Source organism: Ahaetulla prasina, chromosome 2 (genome assembly GCF_028640845.1).
Source record: "Ahaetulla prasina isolate Xishuangbanna chromosome 2, ASM2864084v1, whole genome shotgun sequence".
In the NCBI taxonomy this organism is placed as follows: domain Eukaryota; kingdom Metazoa; phylum Chordata; class Lepidosauria; order Squamata; family Colubridae; genus Ahaetulla; species Ahaetulla prasina.
Genome location: NC_080540.1, coordinates 26,067,986 through 26,094,584, shown reverse-complemented (window position 1 = coordinate 26,094,584; position 26,599 = coordinate 26,067,986). Strand labels below are relative to the sequence as shown.

At 44.5% G+C, this 26,599-nt stretch overlaps 2 protein-coding genes across 2 annotated transcripts in view; both read left to right on the top strand.

Moving 5' to 3' along the window:
* The window catches only part of LOC131193413 (zinc finger protein 208-like), a 47,141-nt gene that overhangs the window by 15,255 nt on the left and 5,287 nt on the right, over positions 1 to 26,599 (top strand). The window contains 3 exon segments of the mRNA XM_058173527.1: positions 16,988 to 17,362; positions 17,365 to 17,806; positions 17,887 to 18,152. Coding sequence (XP_058029510.1) covers positions 16,988 to 17,362; positions 17,365 to 17,806; positions 17,887 to 18,152 — 1,083 coding nt within the window.
* Positions 1,596 to 26,599, top strand: LOC131193448 (zinc finger protein 568-like). The gene is made up of 7 exons (XM_058173609.1): positions 1,596 to 1,837; positions 4,881 to 5,002; positions 8,560 to 8,642; positions 10,040 to 10,166; positions 22,514 to 22,596; positions 25,874 to 26,000; positions 26,432 to 26,599. The coding sequence occupies exons 2-7, from the start codon at positions 4,903 to 4,905 to the stop codon at positions 26,434 to 26,436; spliced, it is 525 nt and encodes a 174-aa protein (XP_058029592.1). The 5' UTR covers positions 1,596 to 1,837; positions 4,881 to 4,902; the 3' UTR covers positions 26,437 to 26,599.

Here is a 26,599-nt window from a genome sequence, read left to right as displayed (position 1 = left end):
GAGGAAGGGCTTTCTCTGTGGGGGCTCCCACCCTCTGGAACGAGCTTCCCCCAGGGCTTCGTCAACTTCCTGACCTCCGAACCTTCCGCCGAGAGCTTAAGACACATCTATTTATCTGCGCAGGGCTAGCCTAGGGTTTTAGTTTTTAAATTTAGTTTTTAATGGGGTTTTATATTATTTTATTTTAGTGATATTTTTAATTCGGCCTAATTAATAAGTTTTTTAATTGTTGTTTTTACCTATATTATTTGCATGTTTTTATCTGGCTGTCAACCGCCCTGAGTCTTTCGGGAGATAGGGCGGTATAAAAATTCGAATTCCCTCCACATGGAGGGAAGTATGCAGTGGAGTACCCCAAGGCTCTGTTTTAGGCCCAGTACTCTTCAACATCTTCATCAATGACTTGGATGAGGGGATAGTTGGGGAACTCATCAAATTTGCAGATGACACCAAGCTGGCAGGAATAGCCAACACTCCAGAAGATAGGCTCAAGTTACAGAAAGATCTTGACAGACTTGAACATTGGGCGCTATCTAACAAAATGAAATTCAACAGTGAAAAAAGTAAGGTTCTACATTTAGGCCAAAAAAACAAAATGCACAGATACCGTATATGTGGTACCTTGCTCAATAGTAGTACCTGTGAGAGGGATCTTTGAGTCCTAGTGGACAACCATTTAGATATGAGCCAGCAGTGTGCAGCAGCTGTTAAAAAAGCCAACACAGTTCTGGGCTGCATAAACAGAGGGATAGAATCAAGATCACGTGAAGTGTTAGTACCACTTTATAATGCCTTGGTAAGGCCACACTTGGAATATTGCATCCAGTTTTGGTCGCCACGATGTAAAAAAGATGTTGAGACTCTAGAAAGTGCAGAGAAGAGCAACAAAGATGATTAGGGGACTGGAGGCTAAAACATATGAAGAACGGTTGCAGGAACTGGGTATGCCTAGTTTAATGAAAAGAAGGACTAGGGGAGACATGATAGCTGTGTTCCAATATCTCAGGGGCTGCCACAAAGAAGAGGGAGTCAAGCTATTCTTCAAAGCACCTGAGGGTAGAACAAGAAGCAATGGATGGAAACTAATCAAGGAAAGAAGCAACTTAGAACTAAGGAGAAATTTCCGGACAGTTAGAACAATTAATAAGTGGAACGACTTGCCTTCAGAAGTTGTGAATGCTCCAACACTGGAAATTTTTAAGAAAATGTTGGATAACCATCTGACTGAGATGGTGTAGGGTTTCCTGCCTGGGCAGGGGGTTGGACTAGAAGACCTCCAAGGTCCCTTCCAACTCTGATGTTATGTTATGAATAAATAAATAAATACCGTTCCTGATATATATATATATATTCTTCATGATATGTTTTTTTTACTTATGACAATGTTTGTGTATACTTTTGTGACAAAATGAAATAAATAAAAAAACAAAACACTCCCCTAGCTTCCCAGGATCAGACGCAGGATCCACCCGGGGGCGCCCTCTTGCAAGAGCCTCCTGCTTTTCCCGGGTCAGCAGGAAGGAGGACCGAGGAGGGAGACCAGATCCCTGCCCGCAGCCCCCAAAATCTGACGGACACCCTTCCGGGGAGGGAGGGAGGGAGGCGCGTGTGCGGCGATTGTAGTTGCGCGGCTGTGCCGGGAAAGCGGCGGCGGCGCAGTCGGCGCTGCGTCTCTCTTGAGGATCGGAGGCGCTTGGTCTTCAAGGGCCGGTGCGAAGGCAGCTTCCCCACCCCAAGGATCCGACCAACCCCGAGATACCATCATCTTTGCCTTTGTGATGAGATGCTTCCAGGACTTTTGAAGAAGCGCCTTTTGGAAAAACCTCTGGAATACAAGGTGGTGTGTGTGTGTGTGTTTGTGTTTGTGTGTGTGTGTTGTACGTGTTCCCCCTTTTTCCCCTTAGCGTGGGAAGCAGAGGCATCAATAGGGACAATAATCATTGGTTCTGTTCAAAGACTGCGGAATTCACCAAGTGGAGAAAAGGTTGAAAAACAAGGGAACAACACAAAAGAACGGGGTGAGTGTGTGTGTGTGTGTAGGGGGGGTGGGAAGCGGAGATCAGAAACGTGCATGGAAACAGAAAGAAAACAAAAGGGGCTTCATGGCCCTTCAAAATGCAGTTAGAATAGAATAGAATAGAATAGAATAGAATAGAATAGAATAGAATAGAATAGAATAGAATAGAATAGAATAGAATTTTATTGGCCAAGTGTGATTGGACACACAAGGAATTTGCATAGGCTCTCAGTGTACATAAAAGAAAAGATACCTTCATCAAGAATTCTAAAGTACAACACTTAATGATAGTCATAGAATAGAATAGAATAGAATAGAATAGAATAGAATAGAATAACAGAGTTGGAAGGGACCTTGGAGGTCTTCTAGTCCAACCCCCTGCTGAATAGAATAGAATAGAATAGAATAGAATAGAATAGAATAGAATTTTATTGGCCAAGTGTGATTGGACACACAAGGAATTTGTCTTGGTGCATACGCTCTCAGTGTACATGAAAGAAAATATACCTTCATCAAGGTACAACATTTACAACACAAATGATGGTCACACGGTACAAATTTAACACTTAATGATACAACACTTAATGATAGGAGGGTGGGTCACATTTGAATCTGGGGTGGGGGGAAGACTCCAATTTTATTCTCTACAGCAGGGGTCTCCAACCTTGACAACTTTAAGACTTGTGGACTTCAACTCCCAGAATTCTTTGCTGGCTGAGGTATTTTGGGAGTTGAAGTCCACAAGTCTTAAAGTGGTCAAGATTGGAGACCTCTGCTCCACAGTTTCGAATAAGCTTGCTTTTTTTCAATCAAGGAAAATCTTTGGATTTTTTTTTTCAGCAGGGAGAATAAGTGAACTCCCGACAAGGCAGAAGGAGGAGTCCTGGCCGTGACTCACGGGGAATTCTTCAACATTTGATTCTTAAGTGCTGCTTCAAGGGTCCCTCATAAGATTGCACATCACCGCTTTCTCTTTCTATAGCAGTGATGGCGAATCTTTTCGGCACTGAGTACACGCCAGAGCGCTGGAAACTGGAAGACCAGCTGGCTGGCCCGCATGTGCACGCCGGCCAGCTGGTCGTTGGGTTTCTGGCATGTGTATACGCGCGCGCTGGCCAGCTGGTCTTTGCACCCGCTGGAGCACTGGAAACTCGAAGCCCAGCTGGCCAGCATGTGCATGCCTGTTTTTTGGCCATTTTTCGGGCCGTTTTCAGGTTGTTTTCTAGCGCTCTGTCACCCGGGAAGACCAGCTGGCCGGCGCTCATGTGCATGGCGGAAACCAGAAGAGCAGCTGGTGACGGCATGCATGCCCATAGAGCAGTGGTTCTCAACCTTTATAGTGCTGCGACCCCTTTAATACAATTCCCCACGATGTGGCGACCCCAACCGTAAAATTATTTTTTTTTTATTTTATTTTAGAATTTTATTAGAATAGAATAACAGAGTTGGAAGGGACCTTGGAGGTCTTCTAGTCCAACCCCTGCTGAATAGAATAGAATAGAATTTTATTAGAATTAAATTAGAATTTATTAGAATTTATTAGAATAGAATGAAGACTATTGCTAACATAGTGTAAGCCGCCCTGAGTCTTCGGAGAAGGGTGGGATATAAATGCAAATAAAAATAATCAGGAAGGGCCAGCAGAACCGTGGTATTCTACAGAACCGTGTGCATTTTCTCATGCTTTTTCAGGTTCAGGAAACTTTTGAGTTAAATGGCTGCCGAACCGCCCGCAGGAAAGGGGATTGATCCCTCCCTGGAGCGGCCGTTCCGAGGTGTCGCTCAGGAGGATCCACCTCGGATGACACCATCAGGTAAAGGGTCCTTCTGATGCCGTTTAATCCTCTGGATTTACTTTGTCCAAGTCTCTTTTCTTTCTTTAATGCATGTTCAGGGTCTTAGATACTGTGGTGTTTTTTTTTAATATTACCACTCAAGAAAGTCTTGTGGCAGCGTGCATCTAAAAAGGATTTGCCCCTTTCCTGTAAACTATTCCAAAGGGCGAGTCCTACTGTGAAAAAAAGGTTTTGTCCTCTTTCCAGATTATCTGACAGGCAGGAGAGAGGACAAAACACTCAGCAAATCTCCTAGACTCAGAGATATGGGATGGGATCTGCTTGAAGATATCCAGAGTCAAGATTGTAGTCCTTTATTGCAGGGGTCCCTGACCACTTGCAGGCAGCGGGCCAGGGTGTGTGCATCCATGAAGCTTCCCTCCCAGGAGCGATGGCCACTTGTGCTCACACGAGCCCACCTCGCCTGCCACTCAAAAAGAACTATCCCCTCCCCCCCCCAGCTGGGCCACCTAGTCAGAAAGGTTGGGGACCACTGCTTTATTGCATATGTTCACTACTTCATATTGCACCCCGCTGGGAATCAGACAGGAAACAAAGTTGAACACATTATAGGAATCTAATGAGGTAGTATTTTATTTACTAGATTTTTTAACCTCCCCTTTCTTACTCTAACTAACTTTAACTTTACTCTACTTTACTTTACTCTAACTTTACTTTAACTTTACTTTACTTTACTCTACTTTACTTTACTCTAACTTTACTTTACTCTAACTCAAGGCAGTGAATATACATAATGCTAGTTCCTCCTCCTATTAAGTTTATCACGTCTGAAGCCAGATTCTTCGACTTGCAAGTATACTTTCCATATTTCCGATGGTCTTAGGCGACCCCTGGCAAATCGTCATTCGACCCCCAATGGGATCGCGACCCACAGGTTGAGAACCGCTGCCATTGAGAAGGCTCTGGGTGCTACCTCTGGCCCGTGTGCCGTCACGATTCTGTAGAATACCACGATTCTGCTGGCCCTTCCTGATTATTTTTCGCGGCATTTTCTCATGCTTTTTCAGGTTCAGGAAACTTTTGAGTTAAATGGCTGCCAAACTGCCCGCAGGAAAGGGGATTGATCCCTCTCTGGAGCGGCCATTCCGAGGTGTCGCTCAGGAGGATCCACCTCGGATGACACCATCAGGTAAAGGGTCCTTCTGATGCCGTTTAATCCTCTGGATTTACTTTGTCCGAGTCTCTTTTCTTTCTTTAATGCATGTTCAGGGTCTTAGATACTGTGGTGTTTTTTTTTTAATATTACCACTCAAGAAAGTCTTGTGGCAGCGTGCATCTAAAAAGGATTAGCCCCTTTCCTGTAAACTATTCCAAAGGGCGAGTCCTACTGTGAAAAAAAAGGTTTTGTCCTCTTTCCAGATTATCTGACAGGCAGGAGAGAGGACAAAACACTCAGCACATCTCCTAGACTCAGAGATATGGGTTGGGATCTGCCTGAAGATATCCAGAGTCAAGATTGTAGTCCTTTATTGCAGGGGTCCCTGACCACTTGCAGGCAGCGGGCCAGGGTGTGTGCGTCCATGAAGCTTCCCTCCCAGGAGCGATGGCCACTTGTGCTCACACGAGCCCACCTCGCCTGCCACTCAAAAAGAACTATCCCCTCCTCCCCCCCCCCCAGCTGGGCCACCTAGTCAGAAAGGTTGGGGACCACTGCTTTATTGCATATGTTCACTACTTCATATTGCACCCCGCTGGGAATCAGATAGGAAACAATTAAAGTTGAACACATTATAGGAATCTAATGAGGTAGTATTTTATTTACTAGATTTTTTTAACCTCCCCTTTCTTACTCTAACTAACTTTAACTTTACTCTACTTTACTTTACTCTAACTTTACTTTAACTTTACTTTACTTTACTCTAACTTTACTTTACTCTAACTTTCTTACTCTAACTCAAGGCAAGTGAATATACATAATGCTAGTTCCTCCTCCTATTTTCACCACAGCAACCAACAGGTATGAATCATAAAAAAAATGGCTCCAGCCGTCCCAAAATGCATTTTTTATTTGAGGCTAAACAGCACACGCTCATAAATAGGCCACAGAGGTTGCCCAAATGCTGTAGGGACAAAATCGTTACAGGAGCTTTTGCCTTCTTCCCAATTAAGGGACAGAAGCTCCTGGTGCTCCCGGTGCAGTTCAACGAAGTTGACTCACGTTTGTCTGTCTCCGGCATGTGTTGTCTCCACTCATGAATTGGGCAAGAGATCTAAAATATGTAATGGGTCTCTCTCTGCTGTCTGGTTCCGGTGGTGTTATCCACCATTGAGACAAGGCAGTGTCGTGTCCCCCTCCCCCTCCGACGACCGGGTCTAGGAAGTCCGTATCAAGCGTGGCCACGAAGCCTCTGCAGCTTGTCAAATTCCTCCGAGGCTTCTCAGGGCAGGCAGGAGTCCAAGTTGTGACTTCAGCAAACTAGATGAGACGTTGCTTGACTCAAGCAGGTCCTTTATATAGGCTGTGGGGTGTGGCTCCATGACTCAGCATTTATCCAGGCCTGCCCCTCCCTTCCTTCTGCTGGCGTCGCCTCTCAGATCTCCGGAAGCGAGGAGCCTCCCACTTTGAATTGTCTTCTGCTGTTTGAGAAAGGGAGGGGTCAGAAGGAGTAGGCCCGAGTAATTCCAATCCGTGGCTGACTTCCTCTGATGGCCAAAGGAAGACACGCCGCCATCTGAGTGAGGTTTGTTTGTTCATTCCTGACATCCTGTCCGGGCATGGGGCCAGGGCCAGGGGCTGGAGGCATGACAGGCCGTTCATCTTCTGTCGTGTCCCACTCCTCCTCTGACAGCCGAGTCGGGGAAGTCTGTATTAAGCGTGGCCACAAAGCCTCTGCAGCTTTGCCAAAGTTCTGTCAGAATTCTCAGGGCAGGCAGGAGTCCAAGATGTGACTTCAGCAATCCAAATTAGACTTTACCTGACTCAAAGAATGCCAGAAAGCAGATCCTTTATATAGGCCATGGGGTGTGGCTCCATGACTCAGCACTTATCCAGGCCTGCCCCTCCCTTCCTTTTGCTGACGTCGCCTCTCCATTCTCCGGAAGCGTGGATCCCTCCACCCTCCAGCTGCCGGATTCCAGCTTGTGACTGGCTTCCTGCTCCTCATGTTCACATGCTGTGGGGGAGGGGTTTATTAGCTCGGTCTGTCCGGGCATGGTGCCAGGACTGGGGGCTGGAGGCATGCCAGGCCATTCATCTTGCTCCGTCTGTCCAGGCATGGTGCCAGGACTGGGGGCTGGAGGCATGCCAGGCCATTCGTCTGCACTACTAGTCCTTGGCTGAGGTAACAGGAGATGAGAGGGGCCCGGCTGCAGAGAGGGGGGCGGGCGAGGCACAACATCTTCATTATCAGACTCTGAGTCTGATAGCAGGCCCAGGAGGAGACGGGAGGGGCCCGGTTGAGGAGAGGAGGGAGGACGAGGCACAACAGGCAGGTTCTTTCCCATGGTCTCACCTGAATCTCAATTTAAATGGTTCCAGATGACCTTCTGACGTGCTTTGTTGTTGAGACCTGACCACTCCCTCCATGACCCGTAGTAATCAGGGTCCAGGCATTTGCAAGGTGCAAAGATGTCTCACTGCCTGTGCAGCGTTTATTTCTTTTATACAGTTTTTACAAGCAGAAAAAGGCAAACCAGCAACAGCGTTTTTATTGGTAGATTCTTCTCCCCCTTAAGATACCAACCAGGGGCCCTGATGGTGAAGTCAAGGTGAGATAATGCAGACCAGAGCCAGAATGAGATAATGCAGACATGTGAGGTACGTAGGCATTGGAGGCGCAGCAGTGTGCTGCACACAGCTCGATACCACGACCTTTAACCTCTACAATAACCTTCCCTAAAAAGGAACAGATAGGAACTGGACAATAATTGCTTGCTAAACCTAGGGAGGTTTTCATCAAGAAGAAGTGTTCCTCTACCTGCTTCAAGATGGGGGTCAACCAGAGATGGTATTCAGCCAGTTCGGACCGGTTCGAGTGAACCAGTAGCGGCAACTGTGGGAGCGCCCACCCCAGCTTAATGCTGTCTTATTTAGCCACGTTTTTGAGGCTGGGCGTATGTGCAGAAGGTGCGCCTGCACATGAAGCGAGCGTGCACACGCGAGGGGAACTGGTGGTAAGAATATGTGAAACCTTTTTTGGGACTTTCTGACGCAGCCAGTTCCTCCCTTCTTTTCTGATTACCTCCAGGATGAGCAAAGCTGCTAAGCTTATGTTCTACTCCTGTCATTTCTACAGATTAGAGTTGGAATTGAGTAAGCACCATCTCTCATATCTCCACTGGATCTTTCTTGATCTCGCGTGACTTGACAGAAGTACCACTTGACACAAACCCCATACCTAGGTTTCTGTCGACTCCCACGTTCACACAACCTCATCAGTCTCAGTAACCCAGATAGGCTGTTCTCTGGCCACGAGGCATTTGGTGCCTGACAATCCTCCAGTCCAGGGGTCTCCAACCGTGGCAACTTTAAGACTTGTGGACTTCAATTCCCAGAATTCCTCAGCCAGCATTGCTGACTGAGGAATTCTGGGAGTTGAAGTCCACAAGTCTTAAAGTTGCCACGGTTGGAGACCCTTGCTCCAGTCAGCATACACAGAAAACTGATCTTTTGCATTGAAGGCTCCAGAATAGAGGAAAGATGTGTTAATAACAAATAATTATACTGGTTTTTTTCCTCACTCTTAGAGGACAGAGCAACACAGATGGTATCTTCTGAAACATCTATTTTGTGTGCTGGAGGAATAGAAGCATTTGGGCTTTCAAGGAAGGTAGGAAAATCTCGCCCTCCTTCATCTGGCAGAGAATAAATTTGTGGTGCTGCTCCTATAGAATTAGCCAAAATCATAAAAGATTGTAACAGGTGCATTTCCAATAAGAAGCCTGTAGCTCTGCCTATTTTCTCCAGGGAAGTTGTTTATTAAGCCTAGTTGAAAGCAAGACGTTTTCTTTCAATAGGAATACGAGTAGAAATAGAAATAGGAATAGAAATGAATAGGAATAGAATACTTTATTTGGCCGAGTGTGATTAGACACAGAAGGAATTTGTCTCTGGTGCAGCAGCTCTCCATGTAGATGAAAAGCAGCAGAATAATAATAATAACAATAAGAAATAGTAGTAAGGAAGGATAATAATACTACAGTCATACACCATGGGTAAATATGGGCCTCTGGTGGCTCAACGGACTAAGTCTGTCTGTTATTAACACAGCTGCTTGCAATTACTGCAGGTTCAAGTCCCACCAGGCCCAAGGTTGACTCAGCCTTCCATCCTTTATAAGGTAGGTAAAATGAGGACCCAGATTGTTGGGGGCAATTAAGTTGACTTTGTATATAATACACAAATGGATGAAGACTATTGCTTGACACATTGTAAGCCACCCTGAGTCTTTGGAGAAGGGCGGGATATAAATTCAAAAAAATATATATACTTAGACATTAGACAGTACTGTAAGAATTAGGTGTTTATTTTTTGTTATTGGTGATTATAATTTAGGAATTATTTTGGATTATGATTGTTAGTTTTGATACCCTGCATTTTGTTCTGGGAAGTCGGGGTGGGGGGTAAGGGGGAGGGAATTGGGGGGTTGAGGGTAGAGATGGAGTGATGGTTAATGTACAGGGATTATTGAATATGTATAAATATAATTAATGTAGGGTCAGGTCTGCCCTGTTACCATTTTAGAACGGTGGGGAGGGAGAAAAGAGGAAGAGGAAGAGGAAGAGGAAGAGGAAGGAAGAGGGGTAGAAGAGGAAGAGGAAGAGGAAGGAAGAGGGGTAGAAGAGGGAGAAGGAAGGTGTAGGGTGGAGGGAGGAGAGGATGTAGATAAGAGAAGGAGAGGAAGGTCTGGAAAGTAGAAGAAGGTAGAAGAGGGAAGAGTGTTAAAAAGGGGGGTGGTGACTGGGCAAGCCCAACTAATTGTATATAACTGTACATTGGATGAGCTGTTTGATATGATTGTAAAAATAAAACTTTTTTATGGGAAAAAAAAAAGAATTAGGTGTTTATCAGAGAAATGGCACAAAGGGAAAAAACTGTCCCTGTATCTAGTTGTTTTGGCACGCGATGCCCTATAGCAGCATTCTGAGGAAAATAATATTTTCCATTTAGATCATTCAACGGGGCCTTGATAAGAGAGTTTGTATAATGACGCTGTTCTCGTTTCAGAATTCCATTTTTTTTGAAGATGTAGCTGTGTTTTTCTCTGTGGAAGAATGGGCCCTGCTGGATTTGGAGCAAAAAAACCTGTATCGAGAGGTCATGCTGGACAACGCAAGGAACCTGTCCTCTCTAAGTAAGGGATTCTGTTTTTCTGGACTGAAATTGCGTTGGATGGTATTTTGCAGCCAGACATAAGAGTTAATTTCTTTCTCACCTGGCTCTAGATCCTCTCTATGCATTTGGGAAGGCAAAACAGCCTTCCCACCCACCACAGGCCCTCCGGAGGCAGGAAACCCTACACCATTTCAGACAAATGGCTCTCAACATTTTCTTATTCATAGATAATAATACTACAGCCATACACCATGGGTAAATATGGGCCTCTGGTGGCTCAACGGACTAAGTCTGTCTGTTATTAACACAGCTCCTTGCAATTACTGCAGGTTCAAGTCCCACCAGGCCCAAGGTTGACTCAGCCTTCCATCCTTTATAAGGTAGGTAAAATGAGGACCCAGATTGTTAGGGGCAATTAAGGTGACTTTGTATATAACTGTACATTGGATGAGCTGTTTGATATGATTGTAAAAAAAAAAATACTTAGACATTAGACAGTACTGTAAGAATTAGGTGTTTATCAGAGAAATGGCACAAAGGGAAAAACCTGTCCCTGTATCTAGTTGTTTTGGCACGCGATGCCCTATAGCAGCATTCTGAGGAAAATAATATTTTCCATTTAGATCATTCAACGGGTCCTTGATAAGAGAGTTTGTATAATAACGCTGTTCTCGTTTCAGAATTCCATTTTTTTTGAAGATGTAGCTGTGTTTTTCTCTGTGGAAGAATGGGCCCTGCTGGATTTGGAGCAGAAAAACCTGTATCTAGTTGTTTTGGCACGCGATGCCCTATAGCAGCATTCTGAGGAAAATAATATTTTCCATTTAGATCATTCAACGGGTCCTTGATAAGAGAGTTTGTATAATAACGCTGTTCTCGTTTCAGAATTCCATTTTTTTTGAAGATGTAGCTGTGTTTTTCTCTGTGGAAGAATGGGCCCTGCTGGATTTGGAGCAAAAAAACCTGTATCTAGTTGTTTTGGCACGCGATGCCCTATAGCAGCATTCTGAGGAAAATAATATTTTCCATTTAGATCATTCAACGGGTCCTTGATAAGAGAGTTTGTATAATAACGCTGTTCTCGTTTCAGAATTCCATTTTTTTTGAAGATGTAGCTGTGTTTTTCTCTGTGGAAGAATGGGCCCTGCTGGATTTGGAGCAGAAAAACCTGTATCTAGTTGTTTTGGCACGCGATGCCCTATAGCAGCATTCTGAGGAAAATAATATTTTCCATTTAGATCATTCAACGGGTCCTTGATAAGAGAGTTTGTATAATAACGCTGTTCTCGTTTCAGAATTCCATTTTTTTTGAAGATGTAGCTGTGTTTTTCTCTGTGGAAGAATGGGCCCTGCTGGATTTGGAGCAGAAAAACCTGTATCTAGAGGTCATGCTGGACAACGCAAGGAACCTGTCCTCTCTAAGTAAGGGATTCTGTTTTTCTGGACTGAAATTGCGGTGGATGGTATTTTGCAGCCAGACATAAGAGTTAATTTCTTTCTCACCTGGCTCTAGATCCTCTCTATGCATTTGGGAAAGGCAAAACAGCCTTCCCCACCCACCACAGGCCCTCCGGAGGCAGGAAACAGCCTGTTTCCCTACTTCTGGTGGGCCCAGAAGGCCCGAATATCAGCTGGCTGGCGCGCGCATGCACGCCGGAGCTGAGCTGGCATGCCCACCGATATGGCTATGCGTGCCACCTGTGGCACGCGTGCCATAGGTTTGCCATCATGGGTATAAAACCTTCACGGTCTCTCTAGAAGGAGGAAATGAGTTCTTCTCTAGTTTCCAAACCTGTCTTCCCCCTTTGTAGGTAACTTTAAACACTCTCTTCTTTTTATGTCATCTGCCTGTAACAATGGCATTTGGAAACCCGATTAAACACACAGGAGCATCACAAAGATGTGGCTGCTGGCCTTTCTGATGGGAATGGTATTCAAGACATCTTTCTCCCAGATGGCTCCTTTTCCCACTTTCACTCTTTCTTCCTTTTCTTAAGTTAACTCAGACCGAGAACTTTTTTTTTTTTTTACCCCGAGGGTGACCTTCCTCATGAAAAGGAAGCTGGACCTCAGTTCTCAGGTCCAACACTTCCCCCTTCTTCTGAAAAATAAACCAACATATTTTCCCTTATTAAGTCCATTAATGAACACAGGCTCTGTTCAAGAGTCCCTCTTGCTTCCTTGGAACTGAATGTGAAGGAACAGCAGAGGTGGCGGTGCCTCACCGTGAAACTCAAAATAATTTACCCCAAAGAATTTAGGTCTGCATTTTGTAGCATGCAGGGCAAGAGGGAAGCCTATGGGAGATCTTACTTCAACACAACACAAGCATAGCTCCATGTTTTCAAAATACTCTGACAGAAGCAGGGAGAAGGCCCTTCCCCTGGGGGCCGCCAGCCGACATTGCTTGGCTGACGGTACCCTGAGGAGTCCCTCTCTGTGAGAGCGCACGGGTCGGTGGGAGGCAAACGGTGGCAGTAGGCGGTCCCGTAAGTACCCCGGTCCCAAGCCATGGAGCGCTTTAAAGGTGGTAACCAACACCTTGAAGTGCACCTGAAAGACCACAGGCAGCCAGTGCAGCTTGCGCAGGAGTGGTGTTACATGGGAGCCACGAGTGAAAGTGAAAGCCACTTGATCCCTTTCACACCACCGTTTGTGCCAACTTCCCTTTTTTTCTGTTCCAAGCAGGTGATGGATGGTGGATGGAGGGTCACGGCCAAGAAGCAGCAGCGCATTTTCCAAAAGACATAAAGGAAGTTGTGGAAAGGATGTTTGGAAAGAAAGGTTCTGAGGAAAATCAGTTAAAAGTGGGGCTGGAAAAATGCTCTCCTTTTCAGTGTGCAGATTTCAGTGTCTTCATGGCTGAAGATGATCACCCAAAAAAAGGAGTGTGTCCATCGTGTGGAAAAATATCCCGAGATGAATCAGAGTTATGTTTTTGTTCCAGAAGTGATACTGTCGAAAACCAAAATACAAGCAGGAAATGCTCCAAAAGAACGGTTTCTCTTACCTTATCTCAGAGAATCCACACTGGAGAGAAACCGTATCAGTGCAAAACAGGTCCCTTCCTTTAATGGTAGCCGAGTTTTCAAAGCAGGAGCCGTTTCCCAACAATCTGGCATTATTTGCATATTGACAACATGTCGCCCAGCTTTCTGAGGGACTTTTCCCTAGTAAGTATATCTAGTTGAATGAGTACCACGTTGCCATGTCAAAGAGGACTCTTCCTTGCCTCTATTGAGGAAGCCACCAGGTAAGGATGTCTTTAGCACTTCGCCCAAGCACATGAAATACAAAAGGCAGTTGGCTTTGCTTCCTCTTTGATGTATAGATGACAGTCCTTGACTTATGATCACAATTGGAACTGGATCTTCTGTTGAAGGTGGTTGCTACGTGGCTTCTGCTCAATTTTATGAACTTTTTGGGTAGTTAAGTTGATCACACACAGTCTTTAAGCCAATTCAGCTTTTCTGATTTGAGTTATTTTGTTATATCCCAGCTGGGATAGTCACAAAGGATAACAACAGAATTGGAAGGACCCTTGGAGGCCTTCTAGTCCAACCCCCTGCCCAGGCAGGAAACAGCCTGTTTCCCTACTTCTGGTGGGCCCAGAAGGCCCGAATATCAGCTGGCTGGCGCGTGCATGCACGCCGGAGCTGAGCTGGCGTGCCCACCGATATGGCTATGCGTGCCACCTGTGGCACGCGTGCCATAGGTTTGCCATCATGGGTATAAAACCTTCACGGTCTCTCTAGAAAGAGGAAATGAGTTCTTCTCTAGTTTCCAAACCTGTCTTCCCCCTTTGTAGGTAACTTTAAGCACTCTTTTCTTTTTATGTCATCTGCCTGTAACAATGGCATTCGGAAACCCGATTAAACACACAGAAGCATCACAAGGATGTGGCTGCTGGAGAACTGGCCTCTCTGATGGGAATGGTATTCAAGACATCTTTCTCCCAGATGGCTTCTTTTCCCACTTTCACTCTTTCTTCCTTTTCTTAAGTTAACTCAGACCGAGAACCTTTTTTTTTTTACCCCGAGAGTGACCTTCCTCATGAAAAGGAAGCTGGACCTCAGTTCTCAGGTCCAACACTTCCCCCTTCTTCAAGAATATTTTGTTCAAGTAGCATTCTGCTTTATGCAAAACAGGTCCCTTCCAACTCTTGTTATATTATATTATATATTATAAATGAAAATTGTCCAAGTAGTGAGAAGTATTTGATCAAGCGCTTTATGTGGATGCCGCCTAAATATCCAAGGACAAGCAAGTCTTTGGGTTTGCCTCCCTGAAGGCTCCATCTTGAAGTGTATTGTTATGTAGAGATGGGCTCCTCATGGAGCAGAGTCCTCAAGTTACTTACTTCTAAGAGCTTTATTATCTTTTTATGCCGCCACACTCCACAAGCCCACATGCTAATGTACAATTAAAGCCAGGTGAGCATCCTTGCTACCCCTTCTTCAAGAATATTTTGTTCAAGTAGCATTCTGCTTTATGCAAAACAGGTCCCTTCCAACTCTTGTTATATTATATTATATATTATAAATGAAAATTGTCCAAGTAGTGAGAAGTATTTGATCAAGCGCTTCATGTGGATGCCGCCTAAATATCCAAGGACAAGCAAGTCTTTGGGTTTGCCTCCCTGAAGGCTCCATCTTGAAGTGTATTGTTATGTAGAGATGGGCTCCTCATGGAGCAGAGTCCTCAAGTTACTTACTTCTAAGAGCTTTATTATCTTTTTATGCTGCCACACTCCACAAGCCCACATGCTAATGTACAATTAAAGCCAGGTGAGCATCCTTGCTACCCCTTCTTCAAGAATATTTTGTTCAAGTAGCATTCTGCTTTATGCAAAACAGATCCCTTCCAACTCTTGTTATATTATATTATATATTATAAATGAAAATTGTCCAAGTAGTGAGAAGTATTTGATCAAGCGCTTCATGTGGATGCCGCCTAAATATCCAAGGACAAGCAAGTCTTTGGGTTTGCCTCCCTGAAGGCTCCATCTTGAAGTGTATTGTTATGTAGAGATGGGCTCCTCATGGAGCAGAGTCCTCAAGTTACTTACTTCTAAGAGCTTTATTATCTTTTTATGCTGCCACGCTCCACAAGCCCACATGCTAATGTACAATTAAAGCCAGGTGACCATCCTTGCTACCCCTTCTTCAAGAATATTTTGTTCAAGTAGCATTCTGCTTTATGCAAAACAGATCCCTTCCAAGTCTTGTTATATTATATTATATATTATAAATGAAAATTGTCCAAGTAGTGAGAAGTATTTGATCAAGCGCTTTATGTGGATGCCGCCTAAATATCCAAGGACAAGCAAGTCTTTGGGTTTGCCTCCCTGAAGGCTCCATCTTGAAGTGTATTGTTATGTAGAGATGGGCTCCTCATGGAGCAGAGTCCTCAAGTTACTTACTTCTAAGAGCTTTATTATCTTTTTATGCCGCCACACTCCACAAGCCCACATGCTAATGTACAATTAAAGCCAGGTGAGCATCCTTGCTACCCCTTCTTCAAGAATATTTTGTTCAAGTAGCATTCTGCTTTATGCAAAACAGGTCCCTTCCTTTAATGGTAGCCGAGTTTTCAAAGCAGGAGCCGTTTCCCAACAATCTGGCATTATTTGCATATTGACAACATGTCGCCCAGCTTTCTGAGGGACTTTTCCCTAGTAAGTATATCTAGTTGAATGAGTACCACGTTGCCATGTCAAAGAGGACTCTTCCTTGCCTCTATTGAGGAAGCCACCAGGTAAGGATGTCTTTAGCACTTCGCCCAAGCACATGAAATACAAAAGGCAGTTGGCTTTGCTTCCTCTTTGATGTATAGATGACAGTCCTTGACTTATGATCACAATTGGAACTGGATCTTCTGTTGAAGGTGGTTGCTACGTGGCTTCTGCTCAATTTTATGAACTTTTTGGGTAGTTAAGTTGATCACACACAGTCTTTAAGCCAATTCAGCTTTTCTGATTTGAGTTATTTTGTTATATCCCAGCTGGGATAGTCACAAAGGATAACAACAGAATTGGAAGGACCCTTGGAGGCCTTCTAGTCCAACCCCTGCCCAGGCCCACCAGTTCCTCAGTCGTGGGCCAGATCCTCAGGAATGGCCCAAGCTCCGTCTGAACCTCTCTTGATCCCTTTCACCACCGTTTGTGCCAACTTCCTTTTTCTGTTCCAAGCAGGTGATGGATGGTGGATGGAGGTCACGCCAAGAAGCAGCAGCATTTTCCAAAAGACATAAAGGAAGTTGTGAAAGGATGTTTGGAAAGAAAGGTTCTGAGGAAAATCAGTTAAAAGTGGGCTGGAAAATGCTCTCCTTTTCAGTGTGCAGATTTCAGTGTCTTCATGGCTGAAGATGATCACCCAAAAAGGAGTGTGTCCATCGTGTGGAAAAATACTCCGCTTCTTAAGGAGGGTCTCACCACCGCCTCTTTCAAGGCGGCAGGAAAACCCCATCCAACAAAGAAGCGTTGATAATCCTCTGAGCCAGCCTCGTGTCACCGCCTGAGTGGCCAGTACCAGCCAGGAAGGGCACGGGTCCAGTAAACATGTCGTGCCGTGAAGCCTCCCCAACAACCTGTCCACGCCCCTCGGAGCCACAGGGTCAAACTCATCCCAAATGTGCTCAACAAGACGTGCCTCCTCTCCTCGCTTGATCATCCCAAATTCGGTCCAGACCGTCCCTCAGCTGAGCGATTTTATCGATAGATAACCACTAAACTCCTCGGCTCGCCCCTGCAAGGGTCATCCCGCACCTCCTGATGTAGGAGAGAGCGGGTCACCAAACAGGGCGGCCGGGCGGTTATCTGCCGACGCAATGAGGGTGGAGGCGAGGAGCGCCTCGCTTCCCATAAAAAGATCCACACTGGGGAGAAACCATATAAATGCCAGGAGTGTGGAAAGAGCTTCAACAACTCTCAGGTCCTTACTGATCATAACAGGATCCACACAGGAGAGAAACCATATAAGTGTATGGAGTGTGGAAAGTGCTTTCGTTCTTCAAAACCCCTTACTTATCATATAAGGATCCACACAGGGGAGAAACCATATAAATGCCAGGAGTGTGGAAAACGCTTCAACAACTCTCAGGTCCTTACTGATCATAACAGGATCCACACTGGGGAGAAACCATATAAATGCCAGGAGTGTGGAAAGAGCTTCAACAACTCTCAGGTCCTTACTGATCATAACAGGATCCACACTGGGAGAAACCATATGAATGCGAGGAATGTGGAAAGAGCTTCAACAACTCTCAGGTCCTTACTGATCATAACAGAATCCACACTGGGGAGAAACCATATAAATGCCTGGAGTGTGGAAAGAGCTTCAACAACTCTCAGGTCCTTACTGATCATAACAGGATCCACACAGGAGAGAAACCATATGAATGCGAGGAATGTGGAAAGAGCTTCAACAACTCTCAGGTCCTTACTGATCATAACAGGATCCACACAGGAGAGAAACCATATGAATGCCAGGTGTGTGGAAAGAGCTTCAACAACTCTCAGGTCCTTACTGATCATAACAGGATCCACACTGGAGAGAAACCATATAAATGCCAGGAGTGTGGAAAGAGCTTCAACAACTCTCAGGTCCTTACTGATCATAACAGGATCCACACAGGGGAGAAACCATATAAATGCCAGGAGTGTGGAAAATACTCCGAGATGAATCAGAGTTATGTTTTTGTTCCAGAAGTGATACTGTCGAAAACCAAAATACAAGCAGGAAATGCTCCAAAAGAACGGTTTCTCTTACCTTATCTCAGAGAATAAAAGATGGAGAAAAACCATATAAATGCCTGGAGTGTGGAAAGAGCTTCAGAGGCTCAAGTCATCTTACTTCCCATAAAAGGATCCACACAGGAGAAAAACCATATGAATGCGAGGAATGTGGAAAGAGATTCCAGTTTGCCACAAGTCTCACTTCCCACAACAGGATTCACACAGGTGAGAAACCATATGAATGCCAAGACTGTGGAAAACACTTCACTAGTTCAGGGTCCCCTCAGCTTCAATCGGTTTCAATATCCATCCGAGATAGTGTAATGTACAGTACTGATCAATATGCATTCCGTTAAATTTCAAAATAATAAAAACCTTACAAACCCAGACAGGGATCGGTAAAAAAAAAACAGATCAGATTTGTGCTTTAAAAAAATCGTTTACTGGATACTCTCCCAACATCTTGGAGCAGGGGTCTCCAACCTTGGTCCCTTTAAGACTTGTGGACTTCAACTCCCAGAGTCCCTCAGCCAGCTTTGCTGGCTGAGGGACTCTGGGAGTTGAAGTCCACAAGTCTTAAAGGGACCAAGGTTGGAGACCCCTGTCTTGGAGGACCTGGAGGGGGAGGGGGGAGGAATTGCCCGAGGAGGCCTCTCTAGGGAGAAGCAAAGCTGGCTGAGGGACTCTGGGAGTTGAAGTCCACAAGTCTTAAAGGGACCAAGGTTGGAGACCCCTGTCTTGGAGGACCTGGACGGGGAGGCCTCTCTAGGGAGAAGCACTCTCTGGTTGCAATTTCCAAAGGCTTCCCAGAGGCGAGTAAGCCCCTCCTTCCACTTCCTTCCTTCCGTCATTCCTGGTTGCAAATCCGGGTGGAAATCTTGCAGAGGTCACCTTTCGATGCTTCTGATTGGTTGGTTCCTGCAGTGCCTCTTCCTCCTTGTTGCAGATCTTCCAGCTGATCATTTCCTATGAGATTTGCTCTGGGTGCAGTTTTGGAAGGTCCCGGAGCCCTTGAGTTTCAATGGCAGGAAAGGCTGGCGATCCTTTCCTGGAGCTGCTGTTTGGGGGGATCCCTCTCGAGGATCCCTCCCAGAAGAGATCTCCAGGTAAACCTTCCTTCTGATGCCCTTTAATCCTCCAAGTGGATTTCCTTTGCCTTTCCTTCCTTCCTGAATTTCTTTTTAATTTTCTTTTTTTTTAAAGTTTTTTTTTATTTTTTATTTTTCTTATACACATATTATAAATGTACATTTTCTTATTCATAGATAATCATACATGCTCTCCCTAAAGAAAGCACAAAAATAAAACTTTTTAATTGCCTTTGGAGTTGCTCTTCTACCCTTTCTTTCCCTTCGTTTTACAACAAACCTTCTTCTTCTCTTTTCCCTCCCTCCTTGTCCTTTCCTCCCTCCTTCTTCCTCCTCCTCTCCTTTCTCATACCTACTTCCCTTTCCTCTCCCCCTCTCCTCTTCCCTTTCCCTCCTTTCTTTCTTTCTTTCTTTTTTTTTAATTTGCATTTATATCCCGCCCTTCTCCGAAGACTCAGGGCGGCTTACACTGTGTTAAGCAATAGTCTTCATTCTATTTGTATATTATATACAAAGTCAACTTTTATTGCCCCCAACAATCTGGGTCCTCATTTTACCTACCTTATAAAGGATGGAAGGCTGAGTCAACCTTGGGCCTGGTGGGACTTGAACCTGCAGTAACTGCAAGCAGCTGCTGTTAATAACAGACTGCATTAGTCTGTTGAGCCACCAGAGGCTTGTCCTTTCCTCCCTTCTTCCTCCTCCTCTCCTTCCTCATACCTACTTCCCTTCCCTCTCCCCCACTCATCTTTCCCTCCTTTCTCACCTTCTCTCCTACTCTTGTTCCCTAACTTATCTTCCTCTCCTCCTTCCTTCCATCCCTCTCTCTCCTTCACCTCCTCTATCTTACCTTCTATACCTATCTTCGTTCTTTCTTCCTTGTTGTATATTATTTCCCTTGTTTGGTATCCGAGCAACTCCAATCTTCTGATAATATATACTTTCTTTTCGATTTCTTTTCTATTTCCAATCCATCATTTTCTGGTTGTACATTTATATCTATAATCTTCTCTTCTTCATCCCGCCTCCCACTTTTCCATCTATTTTGGCGATATCTCTTTTTTTTTTATTTGTATTTATATCCCGCCCTTCTCCGAAGACTCAGGCGGCTTACACTATGTTAAGCAATAGTCTTCATCCATTTGTATATTATATACAAATATTCATTACCATTGTTTTCATTTCTTTTTCATTTATTAACATTGTTTATTTATTTATTTTTATTTTCTTAAGTACTGTGTTATTACAGCTTCCGACCACCATTGAGCCCAAATTTTTCTTTTTTATTGAAAAAGTTTTTACAAACATTTTTACCCCTCTTTTTTCCCCCTCCTCCCCACTCCATCCCCTCCCCCCTCCCTCGAAAACCACCCTCCTCCCTCCCCCCTCCACTTCCCAGAGCAAACACAAGGTATAGTTCAAAAAAAAAACACCAATCATACGCTAAATTTTCCCTAACACAAATTATAATCCTCCCCTTCTTCTCAAATCCTAACTTCCCCCATACAAATCAGAGATAAATACATCCTAATCATTCAAAGGCAATCTGATATCTCTTAATCTGATATCTATTTTGCATATATTCAATCCATTTTTTCCATTCAGTTAGATATTTTTCTTGTGTAGTGTCTTTCAAAAAGGCTGAGATTTTGGCCATCTCAGCCAAATTAGCAACTTTCAGTATCCATTCTTCTATTGTGGGTAACTCTTTTTTCTTCCAGTATTGTCCTATCAATAGTCTTGCCGCTGTTATTAAGTTTAAAATCAGCTTAGTCTATTGAGCCCAAAATTTATGTAGCTAAGTGAGAAATTTGTTAAGTGACTCTTGCCCGATTTTACGACTTTTTTTTTTTGGTCACCTTTGTTAAGTGAATCACTGCAGATGCTAAGTTAGTAACCTGGTTGTTAAATGAATTTGGTTTCCCTGTGGACTTTGGTCGCAAAAAGGGATCATATCAGTAGCGGGTTTCAAATCCTGTCGCTACCGTTTTGCTCGTGGGTGCGACGCTTCTACGCATGCGCAGAGAAGTCCGGGCAGGTGGGTGGAGCTTCCCCCGCTGCCGCCATCGGTTCGCCCGAACAAGGGCGAACCGGTAGCAACCAACCACTGGATCACATGACCCCGGGGTACTGCAACCATCGTAAATGCGAGTCGGTTGTCGAGTAGCCGAATGTAAATCATGTGACCATGGGGATGCTGCAGTGGTCGTAAGGGTGATGAAAATGGTCACAAGTCACTTTTTCCAGTCCCGTTGTAACTTCGAACAGTCACTAACTGAACTGTTGTAAGTCGAGTACCACCTGTACGTCACCGCTCAAGAAAGTCTCCTGGCAATTAAAAAGAAACCAGTCTTTCTAATAAACTGTTCCAAAAGGTAAAGAATTATCAGAAATGGTGGGGGCGGGAAGATGATCAGCATACCTCCATGGGATATATGGAGTGGGATGTCGTTGAAGATATCTAGGATCTCTGCTGTGCTTTAGGGCAGGGGTCTCCAACCTTGGTCCCTTTAAGACTTGTGGACTTCAACTCCCAGAGTGTCAGGCTGCCTCTGATTATATTTAGGAAAGAATACACTTTGACTTCATTTGCAAATAAAGAAAAGTACTTTTACTAAATACATCCGGACTGCAGCGGTATAAAGTTGGATCTGAGACAAAATATGGCTAACATTCCATATCCCATCGTTAGTCCCTCCTCCCCCCAAGAGGTCAGCAGGTCTGGTCCAATGCCAGCTTCTTCTCAGCACCCCCACCCCACCCCCCCGTGGTAATCTTCTTCCGCAGGTCTCTGGCTGTAAATCATCTCAGGAATGCAATGTCCGTTGGAAGCCCGAGCTCTAACATTCCTGTTGAATTCAAACCATCAATGTCCCCTCCCCTTGATCTCATGTCAGACGACACTCTTAAAGGGCCCTCTCTACTTAAACTGAGTCCATGAGCTATTTACATTACACATAAAAACCCCATGCAATCTAACTACTGAATATAAAGCGTACAAAAGGATGTGAGGATTGGAGTGGAGGATGACACAGAGTTCCTCAGAGGGACTCTGGGAGTTGAAGTCCACAAGTCTTAAAGGGACCAAGGTTGGAGACCCCTGCTTTAGAATAGAATAGAATAGAATAGAATAGAATTTTTATTGGCCAAGTGTGATTGGACACACAAGGCATTTGTCTTGGTGCATATGCTCTCAGTGTACATAAAAGAAAAGATACGTTCATCAAGGTACAACATTTACAACACAATTGATGGTCAATATTTAGGGCATGAATTTAGGGCATGAATTCCCCACTTCAGGTTGCGTCTTGATCCCTCCTGGGAATCAGAGGAGAACCATAAGGTCGACCAGTTACTGTACATTATCAATCTCAGCAACCCAGATGGGAATAAATGTTCTCTATTAAACGGCACTGCTGCTCGCTGCCCCCCCCCCCCCAGTCAGCATACACAAAGAACAGATTTTCTGAATTTAATGCTCCAGAATCTAGGAAGGCTGTTTTTATAACAAATAGTTCTTCTATTTGTCTTTCTCATTCTCAGAGACCACAGCATCATCGATGGTATCTTGCAGAACATCTGTTGTCTGTGGTGGAGGAATAGCAGCAGTTATGCTTTCAAGGAAGGTAGGAAGATATTTTCTTCAAACTGCAAATATCATTCAGCATAATCCAACACTGTCCACAGTGTGTGTGTGTGTGTGTGTGTGTGTGTGTGTGTGCATGTGCGCAGAGGGAGTCTGTTTTCATGAGCAGCTTCCTTATACTTTGATAGGAAGTCACATGGCGCTATACTTTTGAAGGTAATTATTTCAAGAGGAACTCTCGTACAATACAAAGTCACCCTTTTCCTCCTTGGATGCTAAGTAGAATGTACTTGATAATATAATTATGGTCTCAACTCTGCAATGTGTGACCATGTAATATTATTGTTTCAAAAGTAGTTTCAAAGAACATAGGCTCAATATTGCAGAAATACATTTTATGGCGATGTAGAAGTGAAAGGGACGCGGTGGCTCGGGGGCTAGCATGTTGAGCTTTTCGATCAAAAGGTCGGCAGCTCAGCGGTTCGAATCCCTAGTGCTGCCGTGTAACGGGGTGAGCTCCCGTTACTTATCCCAGCTTCTGCCAACCTAGCAGTTTGAAAGCACGTAAAAAACGCAAGTAGAAAAATAGGGACCACCTTTGGTGGGAAGGTAACAGCGTTCCATCTGCCTTTGGCATTTAGTCATGCCAGCATGACAATGGAGATGTCTTCGGACAGTGCTGGCTCTTCAGCTTTGAAACGGAGATGATCACCGCCCCCTAGAGTCAGGAACGACTAGCACGTATGTGCGAGGGAAACCTTTACCTTTACCTTTAGAAGTGAAAACTAGGAATAAATTAGGATGATAGTTTGAATGAGGCTGCTGTGGTTTACTGACATATGTCAAGGTGTTCTTAAAAGGATGCACAAGGAATATTTCCAGTTTATATATTATAATATATAGTCAACTATTTTTCTAGTCATCTGCCAACTCTATAATTCCTTGAATTTTGCTTTGATCTGTGAAAGTGTTGTGTCTGTGCCCCCCGAGCTGAGCCTCCTGCGAGAAAGTGACTTCGAAAGTGAGGGGGAAGGGCCGTCAGGACTTACCTCGGGAGCACCGGCTTCCCTGGCTCAGCTCTAGGAGCCAGAGGCAGGCCAGGTGGAAGAGATAACGAGGCCTCTGTCCCCTGACTCTTTCCTCCCCCAGGCCACACCTCCAGACCCAGCTGATGGCAATCAGGCCTGGCTGGACCCTAGGTTTCATAGGCAGGAGAGGCGGGAACAACAGAAGCAGGGGTGGGGCAGGCCTAGGAAGTGCTGAGTCATGGAGCCACACCCCACAGGATATAAAGGCAGCAAGAGTTGCTGTGCCTCTTTGTAACAGGCAAATCCACTGCTTAACTAAGAGTTGTTTTTTTTTTTTTGTTTACATTTATACCCCGCCCTTCTCCGAAGACTCAGGGCGGCTTACAGTGTATAAGGCAATAGTCTCATTCTATTTGTATATTTTTACAAAGTCAACTTATTGCCCCCCCAACAATCTGGGTCCTCATTTTACCTACCTTATAAAGGATGGAAGGCTGAGTCAACCTTGGGCCGGGCTCGAACCTGCAGTAATTGCAGGCTTTGTGTTCTTAATAACAGGCTGTTCTTAATAACAGGCCTTACCAGCCTGCGCCATTCACCGGCCCGTAAAGTTGAAGTTTGTTCCTGGGTGAGTCATCGGCGTCGAGGGAGATAACAGAGACACTTGGCCAGACGCTCGCTATTTTGCTGCCAGAGCTGATAGTGCCGGCTAATTAAGCCATCGCTCGGACGGAGGCGAAGGGGGACAGAACAGAAAATGTGACAAGATTAATCTTTATTCTTAAACAGTTCTGCAATAGTAAATTTCATTTTATTCTTCTCAGTCCCCACTATATCAAGGCACTTTGGTCATATTTTGTCTGCATCCTTGGACCTCGTGGAAGGATGTACAACAAATTATACTGCTACCCGTTACATAGACTGTGGTTATATTACCGAGTGCCTTCCATGCAGGACCAATCTTGGAACAAGACAGCTTCTTGCCACAAAATGTTTCCTCCTGAAATACGTTTTTCCCACATGGAAGAAGAACAAGGTACATATAGCTTCACATGATTACTTAAGATTCAAAAAGAGTCTTGTTGTTATATAAAGTTCCAGGTGAACTAGTTTGGAATAAACACAGGTGTTTTACTCAAAACTCCTTTTGGCATATTCTGTCAGATAGAGCATCTTGATATTTGTCAATAAACTCTAATGGCCTCACAGTGGTTATTTGGTTTGTATTTTGTGGAGTATAAGACACACCATTTTTCCCCAAAAAAAGAGGGTGGAAATCTGAGTGTGTCTTATACTCTGAATGTAGCCCCGCTCAGCTTCTCAAACGGAGGTTTCAGAGGCTGAAAAAAGCATCAGAAACGAAGCTTCAGAAAAGAAGCCCCCAAACAGAGCTTCAGAAAAAAAGCCTCCAAACAGAGCTTCAGAAAAAAAGCCTCCAAACAGAGCTTCAGAAAAGAAGCCCCCAAACAGAGCTTCAGAAAAGAAGCCTCCAAACAGAGCTTCAGAAAAAAAGCCTCCAAACAGAGCTTCGGAGGCTTTTTTTTTTCTGAAGCTGTTTCGGAGGCTTTCAGAGGCAGGAAAAAAAAGCAAGGCACAGAGCTCACAACCAAGGAACCTGTTGCTAAAATTCACCTCTGGAAATAGCTGATTGGAGGTATTCCGGGAGGCTGATCCACCTCCCAATCAGCTTTTTTCTTATTTTCTTCCTCAAAAACTAAGGTGCGTCTTATACTCCAAAAAATACGGTACCTCTTCGGTAAGTATTGTAAGTAAAGTAAGGCAGTGTCCGAACTGTCATGCAGGACTCTTATCAATTGACAGAGAAGGAATTTAGGGTGCTGCTCCTGCAGAATTAGCCAAAATCACAAAAGTCTATCACAGGTGAATTTCTAATCGGAGGCCAGTACTTGTTTATTGATCTTACTTGAAAGCAGGAAGTTTTCTTTAAAAAAGAAATGTTGCATTGTTTTTTTTTATTATTATTATTTGAATTTATATCCCGCCCTTCTCCGAAGACTCAGGGCGGCTTACATTGTGTTAAGCAATAGTCTTCATCCATTTGTATATTATATACAAAGTCAACTTTTATTGCCCCCAACAATCTGGCTCCTCATTTTACCTACCTTATAAAGGATGAAAGGCTGAGTCAACCTTGGGCCTGGTGGGACTTGAACCTGCAGTAATTGCAAGCAGCTGCTGTTAATAACAGACAGACTTAGTCTGCTGAGCCACCAGAGGCCCATTGTTCCTTAATAAAAGAGTTTGTAAAATATGCTGTTCTTGTTTCAGAATTCCATTTCTTTTGAAGATGTAGCTGTGTTTTTCTCCGTGGAAGAATGGGGCCTGTTGGACTTGAAGCAAAGAACCCTGTATCGAGAAGTCATGTTGGAAAACGCAAGGAACGTTGCCTCTCTAAGTAAGGGATTCTGTTTTTCTGGACTGAAATTACGGCGGGAAGTATTTTCTAGTCAGACATAAACAGCTGGTTTCTTTCTCAGAGAAAATGCTGCCTCTTCCTTTTCCATAGTGGAGAAGGATGTCCTTCTCTGTCTTACTACTCCTATTTGGTTTAACAGAGAACCTTCATGGTCTCTTGAGAAAGAGGAGAGAGGCCCTCCCATGTAGTTTCCAATCCTGCCTGTCCCACTCTGTGGATAAATTTTATATTCTCTCTCCCTTTTTATGTTTTCCGTCTGTAATGGTGACATTTGGAAACCTAGTTAATCACACAGGGAGCATCACCAGGACATGATTGCTAGAGAAAGCTGTCTGATGGGACTCAAGACATGGAACATTCCACCTAGGTGGCTTACCCTCCCATTGTCTTCAATGCTTCCTTTTCTTTAGAATAGAATAGAACAGAACAGAACAGAACAGAACAGAACAGAACAACAAAGTTGGAAGGGACCTTGGAGTTCTTCTAGTCCCACCCCCTGCTTAGGCAGGAAACCCTACACTACTTCAGACAAATGGTTATCCAATATCATCTTCCAGTGTTGGAGCATTCACAACTTC

Coding starts and splice junctions, on each gene's coding strand:
- LOC131193448 (XM_058173609.1), top strand. CDS start 4,903: ATGGCTGCCAAACTGCCCGCAGGAAAGGGGATTGATCCCTCTCTGGAG. Junction 5,003..8,559: donor ACCTCGGATGACACCATCAG/GTAAAGGGTCCT, acceptor CCTCACTCTTAG/AGGACAGAGCAACACAGATG. Junction 10,167..22,513: donor AAGGAACCTGTCCTCTCTAA/GTAAGGGATTCT, acceptor TCTCATTCTCAG/AGACCACAGCATCATCGATG.